This window comes from Ranitomeya imitator, chromosome 2 (assembly GCF_032444005.1).
Source record: "Ranitomeya imitator isolate aRanImi1 chromosome 2, aRanImi1.pri, whole genome shotgun sequence".
NCBI classification, from domain to species: domain Eukaryota; kingdom Metazoa; phylum Chordata; class Amphibia; order Anura; family Dendrobatidae; genus Ranitomeya; species Ranitomeya imitator.
Genome location: NC_091283.1, coordinates 785,617,754 through 785,630,466, shown reverse-complemented (window position 1 = coordinate 785,630,466; position 12,713 = coordinate 785,617,754). Strand labels below are relative to the sequence as shown.

General features: G+C 39.6%; 1 protein-coding gene across 36 annotated transcripts in view; it reads left to right on the top strand.

The window, feature by feature from the left end:
* ANK3 (ankyrin 3) overlaps positions 1 to 12,713 on the top strand; it is an 853,965-nt gene that overhangs the window by 788,427 nt on the left and 52,825 nt on the right. For 24 of the 36 annotated variants that reach the window (XM_069753584.1, XM_069753587.1, XM_069753586.1 and 21 more), the window contains 5 exons: positions 1,402 to 1,498; positions 3,891 to 4,119; positions 5,022 to 5,147; positions 7,151 to 7,273; positions 10,425 to 10,451. In XM_069753584.1, the coding sequence (XP_069609685.1) occupies positions 1,402 to 1,498; positions 3,891 to 4,119; positions 5,022 to 5,147; positions 7,151 to 7,273; positions 10,425 to 10,451 (602 nt within the window). The remainder of the gene's footprint in view (positions 1 to 1,401; positions 1,499 to 3,890; positions 4,120 to 5,021; positions 5,148 to 7,150; positions 7,274 to 10,424; positions 10,452 to 12,713) is intronic. The other 12 variants (XM_069753585.1, XM_069753580.1, XM_069753607.1 and 9 more) reach the window with 1 other exon arrangement.

Here is a 12,713-nt window from a genome sequence, read left to right as displayed (position 1 = left end):
GCACGTTAGCCACACACAGGGCAAAACGATGGTAGGTTTGACCACTTGGCTGATCATAGTTTTAAATGGAACCAATTTTAGCCTAAAAGGAAACATGTTGGATTTTTTTCAACCATGGTCCTAATCTACCAATTCTTTCCGGAATGTTGATAGTAGGAGGTTACCCAAGCGATCATTTTCTTATGCAAGAATTAATGGCTTATGCTAATGACACTCAGCTCAAACTCTGATCAGAGTTAGATCCGAGTGTCGGTACACTGAACTCTCCATTGTCTGTATCCGGATGATATCTGAGTGCAGTCCGATGTTTTGCACGCATAGGTGTGAATGGGTGCATGTGATCTGATTTGCAGAGCCGCTCGCAGCATGCTGCAGTTTTTTTTCTCATGCCAAATCAGCATGAAAAATAATTACCAGATCTGCGTGTCCCCATAGTATAACATTGGGCCGAGTGCTATCCGATAAAACCTCTGATAGCACTCGGCTCGGCACCAGTGTGAGCGAGCTTTTACAAACAGTCGGTCATACTATTGATCAGGCACATTTCCTATTGTCAGATCATTTTCATCTATGATGGAATAAATATATATATAAAAGTATAACAACATTGACATTTTGGAACATACAAAATTCCAAATACAGTATCCTCATATCAAATAATGATTCCACATTTTGAGGGGTTGGTAAAAAATTTTTTATAAAGGTCTCAGACTGGTTCAAGAAATAAAAAAAGCCGAGTGCTTTCTCCTCCAAGTGCTTTCTTCCCAATCTCTGTAGTTCCGGTTCTGAGACTTCCCTGCTCCACACAGGTCACTACATCTCGAGACCATCTCAACATACAGGAAATGCCATATCAGCCGATCATTAGCCATAGCAGTGTGACACACCTTGCCCAGTAATTGGCAAATTAGGCATCTCCTGCTATTCTCTGTGTGTTGAGATGGCATCGAGAAGTATTGGGGCCTGGTTAAACATCAGAACTGGACGATCGATGAAGGCACTGCTTCTTTAATTTTTTTTTTTTGTTTTAAATCAAGCAAATAATTTTGTATAGTAATTTGTATCCACTTGAGAAGCACTTAAACATTGCAAACAAATTGAGCTTTGACAGCTGCTGTGCCCATAATTATATGCTTTCACCATTCTGTTAGCAGAAATTGCTACATCAAAGTGTAAAAACTTAAAATGTTCAGACTCAAAACCCCATGATATTTGGACAGAAGTCCATCTGAACCTTGGCATGTGCTTGAATATTTTATAGCCAGCAAATCGCTCAGTGCTATTTTCATTCATTTGCAGTTTGTTATGGGTCCCGGTCAAATATCAATCAGACCCAATGATTAGCAGTTTGTTTAGGTTGCAACTTTTTGAAGTCTTAAAAGGTAATACGTTTTGTTGTAGGTGGGACGTCTCCAGCTCAATGGGAGGACATTACAGGAACAACTCCTCTGACATTTGTCAATGACTGTGTATCTTTTACAACCAATGTGTCTGCCAGGTAAATTTTAAGTCACAAAAAAATACAAGAAATATATGGTGTGGTGTAGTGCAGCGGTGTCCACGCTGTGCAGTGATGAGGCAGTGACCCAGGAAAAGTTAAAAGTAAAGTCTCTTTTAATGTACAGCGTACTCACAAACAGAAAGTACAATGGATCCTCCGGATCGCAGCCGGGAAAACAAAGACAGTCTGTGACTGGTTGCCATGGGCGACTGCCCCGCCGTGTACGCTGCGAGTGCCAGGACTTTTGGCTCCGCATGACCCTGTGTTGCCTCACACAGGAAGAGCTCTACAGAGCCTTCCACAGTGCCTGCTTACAAGATCAAAACTGACACACCCAAACCCTTTTCTGCAGGGTTTGTAACTTGAATCTGTGTCCATGGGCCACATGGAAAACCCAGGCTGGGGGGCGGGGGAGGAAATGGACTGCCCCACTACCATCCTGTAGTCCGTTTCAAAAAGAAAAGCCCAACAGGTTTTCTTAAATCTGCCCTGGACATATAGTATGTCCAAGACCAATACTCACTTTTATTTTGCATTGCAACCACAGCTACGCCATATGCTTCTTTGCACATCATGGGGGACACATAACAACCCTCGCATATAGCACCAGTCACTGCCTCACAATGGGTATGAATTGGCAAAATTCGTTACCATAGCAATACATAAGATACAAAGTGTTGTCTTTAAAATGTAATATATTTTAAAATAAAATATTTATCCTATCATACCTACTTAAAAAAATTGAAGCAGGTGATAAGCTGCTCTGGAAGCCAAGAAAATGGATAGCAAACATGACTTGTTTGAGCGACATACTATGGACACCAACATGCCTAAAAATTATCCCTGACAAAAAATATTGATTACCATAATTCTTCTGTTTAAAGGGAACCTGTCACCCCTTTTTTTTCGATTTGAGATAAAAATATGGTTCAATTGTGCCTGAGCTCTGCTTTACAGCAGTACCTTTCATATATCCTGATTCCCAACCTTTGCTTATAAAATACCTTTTTAATCTCTCCATTTTCGTATTTAAATTACCCCGGTCCGGTCCAATGGACGGGGCCTATTCTACGTCTCTCCCCCCGCTCCTCGGCGTGCTTAACGAGATCTGTGAATAGCATAGATCCCGTACAATTTCTGCGCGTGCGCATTGAATTGGCCTCTAGCGCCTGCGCAGTATGTTTTGCCCAACTGTGGTCAAAGCATAAAATTACTATTGCGCATGCGCTGGCATTTTCTATGACGTTTTGTGCCCTGGAAGTCTTGCCATGCAAGGGGGCATAGAATGTCATGAAAAATGGGGGCGCATGTGCAATAGTGATATTATGCTTTGACCACAGTTGGGCAAAATATACTGCGCAGGCGCTAGAGGCCAATTCAATGCGCACACACAAACTGTACGGGATATGTGTTATTCACAGATCTCGTAAAGTCAAGCACGCCGAGGAGCAGGGGGAGAGACGGCGAATAGGCCCCGTCCTTTGGACCGAAGCGGGGTAATTTACATACGAAAACTGAGAGATTACAAAGGTATTTTATAAGCAAAGGTGGGGAATAGGGGGATATGAAAGGTACTGCTGTAAAGCAGAGCTCAGGCACAATTGAACCATATTTTTATCTCAAATCGAAAAAAGGGGGTGACAGGTTCCCTTTAAATACAAGGGTTGTCCAGGATTTGACAAACATGATGGAATTCTTCCAAAAACAGCGCCATGCCTGTCTGTAAGTTACGTCTGAATTGCAGGTATGGTCCAATGAAGTGAAGTGAGCAAAGCTGTAATAATGAGCACAGCCCATCAACTGGTGTCGCTCTGTTTTTGGAAGAAAACCATATTTTTCCCAGTTTCAGACATCCTGTAAAATCATAAAATACCTTTCTTTCATTAATGGGTGGTCTCATGATTGCAAATGGTTACAATTGCAAAGTGCTAAAAACAAGCAAGATTCCAATTTACTACTTACTAAAAATCCTTTTTATTCTCAAGAATGGAGGGATTCTTAATTCTTACAGCTCATTGTCAAGGATAGTGGCCACCTGGGAGGTGGCTGATTTCCAAGCCAAAAAGTGCACCCTTCCAAGCCGTTTGCTCCTCATCTTGCAAGCTGTTATGACACTGGCCTTGTTGCTGATTCGACCAGCATCAGTGCCCACACACTTTTGCAATCGTGCAGAGGCAAAGTAAAATTGGAGAGTGTAGAGTTGAGAACATCAGCTCAGCCATATCACTGGGCCAAATCTTCATGAGCTATCCGCCCCTCTGCTAGACGGAAGTTGGGAAGTCAAGGAATGGTGCACCCCTGAGGAACAAACATTGCACAACCCTTTTAACCTGCTAAACTTCTCTACATATGGAAGTTATATCACTTTTTTTTGTGTGTGTTTGTGCAGATTTTGGCTTGGCGACTGTCATCAGATTCCTGAAACTGTGAGTTTAGCGACGCAGCTCTACAGGGAATTGATATGTGTACCATACATGGCCAAGTTTGTTGTCTTTGCCAAAATGAACGACCCTGTGGAAGCTCGACTGCGTTGCTTCTGCATGACAGATGACAAAGTGGACAAAACACTGGAACAGCAGGAGAACTTTGAAGAGGTTGCCAGGAGTAAAGACATAGAAGTAAGTTTCTCTGTCCGTAGGAGAATATTGAGTGGACAATAGCTTATATAGAGTATATGCCAAAGTCATCTCTCATTTTCACTGTTATTATTGACTGAAACGTTTCCTTCTTTGAAGCTAATGCAAAGGGGATCACTTCTCTTTTGATCATCCCTCTCCTTGTCTAGAAGATGTGACCCTAGAGAAGCTGGCACTATCATGTACTGGCATGCAACATTTACAAGGCATTTCTAGGAGAATAACAAAATAATTGCACGATGCAAAGTTGTTGGAACAAATTCTCCAGATTTTACACTTCCAGGGGAATATAAGTTTTTACTAAACCATTACTATCTGGAGAATTTACATACTTTGAAAGATGTGTTGTCCATAAATAAGACCACTAACTGGTTTATAAGTTTGGAAAAAGGTGTGTACAAAAAAAGAGGCAATATTAATAAATTTGAAGAGCTTTGGGCTGCCTGGATGGACGAACCAGGGCTCCTGTCAAGGGAATTAGTAAGATATAGATTGGGCTTGATTTAATAAAGAGGATTACGAGAGATATGATCCATGTTTATCCCATGAGCAATAATAATGATTGCACAGCTAGAAGCCCCAAAAGGAGATGTTTTCTTTCTAGGCATTACAGTGGTGATAACTATATGTTTTGTCCTTTTTTTGTAGATTGGGAACTTTTGTTTATAATTTAATTTGATCTTCCCCTTTCCATGTCCCATTCCCCCCCATCCCATTTGTTCTTAATTTTCTGTGTTTACCCGATGCGGGTACAGTAATAGTAGTGTTTGTGTAAAAATTGTTGGAAAACATCAGTAAAAATACTTTATCAAAACAAAATAAATAAATAAAGCCACTGATCTTTTCATTCAGATCGTCATGTTAATAATTTTTTTTTTAAACAGGTACTAGAAGGGAAACCGATCCATTTGGACTGCTATGGAAATCTGGCGCCACTAACAAAAGGAGGGCAGCAGCTTGTATTTAATTTCTATGCTTTCAAAGAAAACAGACTGCCTTTTTCTGTGAAGGTAAGTGATAAATATGATAATTTATTATGGATTTCTTGGATGTACGTATGTACAATCTGACCCCAAGCGCTCAAATGTAAATTATGATTTATTTTGAGCAACAAAGGTCCGTATAAGAGGAGGAACTTTCTGATGGCCAGAAACGTCCTGAAACATATTCCTAATGCTCGGGGAGATGACTGATTCCTATCTTCTCATTTCTATATAAACACCACGTGGCCTCTAATGTCAGATGACACAATAGCCGTTAGTTGTTAAATTTGATGGGTGTTACACTTTCTGTGCAGTCAGGTAGGATAAGTGTAAAGACATACTGTAGCTTGAAGCTCTTGGTCATCCACGTACCATGTACAGGGTAGGTCCAACTTCAGGGTTCATCTCATCCTGGAAAAGGCTTCTACTTCAGAAAATAAGCACTTGAGGAGGTCCTGAAGTCCCCAAGAACATTTCACTGTTTCCCACCTCAACCTTTAGTAGACTCAATAGCACAAATAGATTTTTACTCCCATTAGATTCCTGCTGGTTGCTCCTAGAAAATTGGGGTAGTTGAGCTTCGTTTTCTACATAATTTAAAATGAGTCATCAATAAATATAGACTGTAACTCAGATTCAATACGCACATTAACCTGAAAGTCAGAACATTTACTAAAGTTATATCAGAGCTTATGGTGGACAGTTAGCGATGAACCAATCTGTTCTCTTGAATCTGAATTTTTTTGTGATTTGCCTTGTGCAAATTCAACAACATGGCGACCATCTGGCGACCATTTTGCTGAACTGTACAGGGCTGTAAAAATTAATTCTCACCTCGCCGCTCATCTATCCCACCGCAGCTCTGCCATCTACTCCTCCATGCCTACTCTTCAGCTCTTCCAAAATCTTCACCCCGAGCTGGGGCTTCTGGTGCCATGTAGACCTCAGATATCAGTCATTCCGTCATGATGTCACGTCACATGGCACATCACCTGAGGCAATGACTCGGTCTTGGGCAACGTGCGTTGTGACGTCTGAGACCTACTCATTGCCAGAATCCCTGGTACTAAGTGCAGATGGCAGAAGAGGATGCACAGAGGACCAGACTCGCAGAGGACCACACTGCAAGCAGTAGAAGTGACACAGGTGAGTGGTGTGGTGAGGCTTCTTTTTTCACCCCATGTTTATTATGCTTTGAGGTCTGCAGAGAATTTGATTCAAATCAAATAACTTCAATGTGAACTTCCTGGATAATTCATGTGATCTGCCTAATTCAATTTTTAGCAGATTTGTTCATTAGTATAATACATTTCATGAATATTTAGACATTGTATCTACATTTAGAACACCTGTTGGTTGAAAGAAATAAAAAGGGGGCTTACCACGCCTGTGATCGGATGACATATTGAAGGAAGTGTGCAAAATCCAGCCGGTGAAGCATAGCAAAAATATCCGAGGTACATGTTGTCACAACCATACAATAAAATCAAAAAGCCTTTATTAAAAATTCCATAAAAACAGGCTAAAGCATATAGCTACTTAAAAACCTGAAATGTTTCTAGGCTGATTAAGGGTGTTTGTCTTGTCAGCAACATGTCAGGTTTTTAAGTTATTATGTGGTTCCACCTATTTTTATGGAATTTTGAATGAAGGTTTTTTTTTTATTTTACTGGATGGTTGTGCCAGCATTTTCCTCTTTCTTTTGGAATTTTTCCCCTGTTGGTTGGCTTACTTTCTCATTTCATACCATACCTCCTTTTAGACTTTTATATGTAGTCCATGCCTTCTTGTTAAAGGAGGAGAAAAAACTGTCCACAACACTTCAATAGCACGTATGTCAGTTTTTTTGTGCGAATTCCTACTGAAGTCTGGTGGATATAGCTAATTGTACTCAAACCTATGCTTTAATAAATATGATCCATCAGTCTGTGATTTTCATAATATTACCTGAAAGTTACAGCAGATTGTGTACTATACTATTATTTTTTATTTAATGTGCTTTGTATTGTGATTTGTAAAATACATTTCAGGTGAGAGACCCCAGTCAGGAGCCTTGTGGGCGACTGTCATTTTTGAAAGAGCCAAAGACAACAAAAGGCCTACCCCAGACTGCAGTTTGCAACCTCAACATCACTCTGCCAACCCAGAAAAAGGTAATGAGACGACTACAGAGAGTTAGCTGTCCTGTATGGCTATGTTCATGAATACAGATTAATATAATTCCCTATTGGTCAGAAGAATTCTGCTCAAATTGGGGATCCTGTAAAAAACAACTTCTATATTCCAAAGTCAATGGCGGTTCAGCTTAGATCTACATATCTTTCATGTTGTTCACCTTTTAAATATTATGGCACTTTTTACCTTGATATTCAAGAGTACTTAATACGACCACTGAGTGTATCCTTGCGGCTTAAATCGTTGTGGTCTTCAAATTATACGGCTTTGAATCCAGATCCCTTCCACTTATTACATTGATAGTACCTCCTATCCAACCGGAATTGGAATAATAGTTTTTCTTGATTCTCTGAGTGGCTCTTGACTTGTTTGGTAGCATGGAGATTATTTTTTTTTATTATTACCTCCACCAGAATTGCACACAATACTTGCAGTACTATTATAATTTTGGTTCCAGATTCCCTTCTGGTCCTTATTATCGAGTACTCGCCAACAAGAAAATGCTAATCTTCAGTTTAGTTCTTTTAGAAAATTATAAAGGAAATAGTGACCATGAGCTGATTGTCATTAGACCAATTATGGAAAAAATTGCAGTGGATTTTACCTACTCCATTTTTATTAAAAACCCAACTTAACCTTGGCTACTGTGACTTTTCCAAATGCCAATGGATAAAGAATCCCGAAGGAGGAAACCACTGCAATACTTCTGGATTATCAATAATAACATGACTTGTTTTCAAATCTTTTTTTTTTTTTTAATATATATAGTTATTTTATTAGAAAAAGGGAAAATTAAGTATAAAGAATACTCAGCATTGATGGTTCATCTTTCAGGCAAATCTCTTTTTAACCCCATAAATGTGAACTTCAGCAAGTTCTACATGGTAGGTCCTTTACTCTGGATTAAACTTGTGAAAATACTTGTTCCCTCCCATAGCTTAGATTTGAGAGATCAGCTTTGGAAGCTCAAGGCCTTATGTCAGCAGCTCTTCCTTCATTATGACAAAGCTCCAACCTCTATATTCTGGTTTACAATTCTCATGGGGATGTTGACCTCATAGTTCCATAGTTTATTGTGTTGAAAAAAAGACTGTCAAGATCCAGATAAAGACAAAAACAACTCTTTAAATTACTGAGATTCAATTTACCATGAAGCGGAGAAAAACTCCTTATTGACTTTGGCGGGCGTTCTGACAGGTGGCTGGACCAGCCGAAATCTTCGTCTGCATCGATGTCCCGTTAGGGTACACCAAATTATGCAGATGTTCCCCAAACTACTAAAAGACATATATATATTAGATACATACAGAAGAAGGGATGACTTAGTAAAAGTTAATTGCAAGCTCCTGACTATTAAATACTTAACCACCTCAGACTGGAAGATCTGGTTCTTGTTTGTCACTCCCAACTCCTTTCCATTATCTTTCATTTGATTTCCAAGGATCCTTGTACACGTTTTCGTCACCCATTAAAAAAAAAAATGCATTTAACCTGATCTGGATCCCCATAACAGCATCATTATATGCTTCTGTGATTACATCCATCAACCCAGGAGCATCAGTAACAAAGATTAAAGAAGTGCTGCAGACATCAAGTCTGGAACTAAAGATTGTGAAGATGAGAGAAGACCATAAATGCAAAGAAGAATTAATTGTAGTGAATTGTTCAGTAGGTTAAAATTCACCAGGCTTTCTACCCTCCACAACAATACCTTCCTACATTGTTTCCAGTCTTAAAGTTAAAAAATAGATTTTTTTTTTACATGTGCATACAGAGTAAAATAGTTTTCATATCCAATACTTATCTATTTCCTTTTATATTTATTTTTTTTGTTATGCTAATAGATCCTTAAAGGGGTTTTCTAGTTTTGGAAAACACCTGACCTTTAAGTGAAGTTTGTTGAAAAAAGAAACAAACAAACTGAGCTTTACTCCCCCTCACCAGGTCCAGTGCAGAGTCTATGCCACTGCTGCCAGTATCTTTTATTGTCTGCAGCATTGATGTTACATCGAGCGCTGTAGTCAATCAGTGAGACTCAGTGCAGGACCCGGGAAAGGTGAGTAAGACTCTGTTCTTTTTTTTTTTAAAATTTTTTCCAAACGAACTGTAGCAGAAGATCAGGGGTTTACTAAAACTGGTAAACCCCTCTAGTGTTGGAAATTATTATTTTATTTTACAGCATCCAGATTGTAAGCAAAAAGGTTTTAATACCTGCATGTATTGCGGCTGTCAAATAGCCACGAGACATGCAGACACGGGGACTCAAGCTTGTTTGTCAAGCACACCGAAGGGTTATCACTAGTGATGAGCGAATATACTCATTACTTGAGATTTCTCGAGCACGCTCGGCGGTCCTCCGAGTATTTTTTATTGCTCGGAGATTTAGTTTTCTTGCCGCAGCTGAATGATTTACATCTGATAGCCAGCATAAGTACATGTGGGGGGTTACCTGGTTGCTAGGGAATCCCCACATGTACTTATGCTGGCTAACAGATGTAAATCATTCAGCTGAGGCGATGAAAACTAAATCTCCGAACACTAAAAAATACTCAGAGGACCCCCGAGCGTGCTCGGGAAATCTCGAGTAACAAGTATATTCGCTCATCACTAGTTGTCACCCGATCATGCTCAGATAACACCTTATCCGAGCATGTTCTCTCATCACTAAAGATGATGTATCTCCGAGCAAAGCCGTTCCCCGCTGTCATGATTAGCAATGAATGATAACCGCATGTATAGGTGAAATGCTCAGGTTAAAGCAGTTGAGTGTTGTTAATTTTTTACTAATAAGTAGTAAATCAAAATTGCTATTATTTGTCCTCTGTCATTTTGGCTGTGTTTCCTCACGTCCTGCTTAGTCTTCTGGATTTTGTGACAAATATCTGTCGTTCCCACTGTACTGTCATAATTGCAATTGTGTGTTCTACTGGATTGCTTGGTTCACGGTGTGAGCTTGTATACTTCTGATAACCTGTACGTTTCTTTACCTTTTAATTTACCTGTCTACTTCTGTTTGCTGTTTTTGTGCTTGCGCTGCTGCTTTCCTCTCCCTTATCACATCCTAATATTCTTTTCCCTGCTGCCCACTATAATTTACCTTATCTCTGCAATCCATCTTGGACCCAAAAGGAAACAGAGTCAGACCAAGATGATGAGGTAATATAACTCGTGCACCTTTCTCAATAACAATCATCTGTAGTTAAGGATCCCACGTCAGTTCTGAAAATGTAAGCGTTTAGGAGGCATGTCATTAACGTCCCTGACCGATTCTACATCACGTGTGTGTTATATCGGCAGGGAAGTATGCAGAAGGCATATGAACAATATATGTATCCACCTTCCCATGGCTGCCCTCACACTAACGAAAAACTGTGCAGACTTTTGTTAAACCACAATGTAAATGTGTATATATACCTCTTGGTACAGTCATGGCATACTCACAGGATAATTTCAGAAATGTATAGTAGATGTGAGTCCCTCCTGCTGCTATCAGCGGAGAGCTTGTTGGAATTCCTATAGAAATCAATGAGAATTCGGACTCCTCTTCCCTGACCATTGCCCCTCAAGTCTTATTCTTGGGATCTCTATTCATTTATGACATGTCTCTTGGATGTATAAGATGCAAATATCCTTTTTGTATGGTTTGTCCACTACTCGGACAGCACCTTCTCAATCACTATCCTTCTCCCTTGTAAAATAGCAACAGCTATACTCACCTCCGGTGCGGTGCTTTTGACATTGTTATGTCAAGAGAGTCCCGCAGCCAATAAGCGTCTGCTTCACTCTCACTTCCTTCAACAAAATGGACATCCGAAAGAACTGAGAGTTGCTGCTGTTTTCTCACTTCCTCCGGTTTTCCGTTACTTCAGAAGGAAGTGAGAAGTGAAGTGGTCGCTGATTGACTGCAGGACTCTCGTGACAACAGCGTCATGGGAGACTCGGTGCCAACATAGCTGGAATGCACCCACACCGGGTTGAAGAAATATAGCCATTGAGAAGGGGTTGTCTGAGTAGTGACAACCCCCTTTAAATGTTTTTTTGTTCTTTTTTACCAATATTGACATTTTTCTGTGAAGCTTTGCCAGACGCTTTTGGAAAAGTGACAGCAAATTTGCGAAGCCGTGACTTTTCACTCATGGATGTCACTTTAGAAATATTCTATTTTCCTAACAACAAATATGGCTATGCTTCCTGTTGTCACTTTCACCAAAAATAGCTGTCACAACGGAATAGAGAATTTCCAATTAGTCTGTAAATAAAAGCAACATTTTTTATCAGTATCACACTTTGGCTTCTGGTCTAAATTCTGGTTGACTAATATATGGCCTGGGATACACAACAGCTTCAAATATATAATGCTATGTGGTAGTCACCGTTGTATAGTGATCTCGGCCATAGGAAAGTATCAAGACTGATACCGTATGTCAATGATACAACTGCTGCCATTATGATACCAGCATGCAAAGTCTCACTCCCGTAGAAATCAGTGTAAACCTTGCATGAGCTTCACTGTTTTGGCTCCATAAGTTCAGTTCAAAGGAGTTAAAAATACTAATCTCTTGTGCGCTGGGTTTTAAACAGAGTAATTTAAAGGGTGTTCAAAGGAGAATATTTTACCCCCATAAGTAACTGTCTAAACATAACCTCTGACAGTATCAATAAATCAGACCATTAGAGAGATCTCAGTATACACTAGATCTAGACTGGATCACTCCCAAATTGATGGATTCCATTAACATATTTGTAATGAGCATGGGCAGCTTTAACCATGGCATTCACAACTTTTAATCTCAAACTCAGGATTTAGTTTGTGTTTCCTTACCTTTCTTTTTGTGGAATGAAATGTACAAAAGAAATATATATAAAACTATAACAAATGCAGCTAATAATACACAAGATGAGTCTAGTGCAGCAACCTTAACCTAAGTAATGCGAAATTCAGTCGTTTTTGTCTATTGTTACATGCTATGTTACCTTGTTGATTGTTTGTGCTATTACAGTGTCACAAAACTAAGTATACCTAAAGATTTTTGATTACATGCATATATTTTTATTTGGAAAATTTAATATAAAGCTTATTTTTGACTAAAATGTTCTGGAATAATCTGATAGGAAACACCATTGTTCTACGTTGTTATGATGTTTACATATGACTAGGGATGAACGGACGTGTGGATGTTCGTGATTGTCGTGTTCAACCAAACTTTTGTTCAAAGTTCGGTTCGGGTACCAGAAGTTTACTCGAATTTGAACCTGAACCCGAACTCCATAGAAGTTAATGGGGACCCAAATTTTGGTGCTGTAACATGGTTGTAGTAAGGGCTAGGGGTCTTTCTCTCTATTGCCATAGCTCTCGTCTCTGCAACCGTTCTGCCGGAACTCTAAACAATAAAATGCACTTCCAGGAGAAGTCCGTGT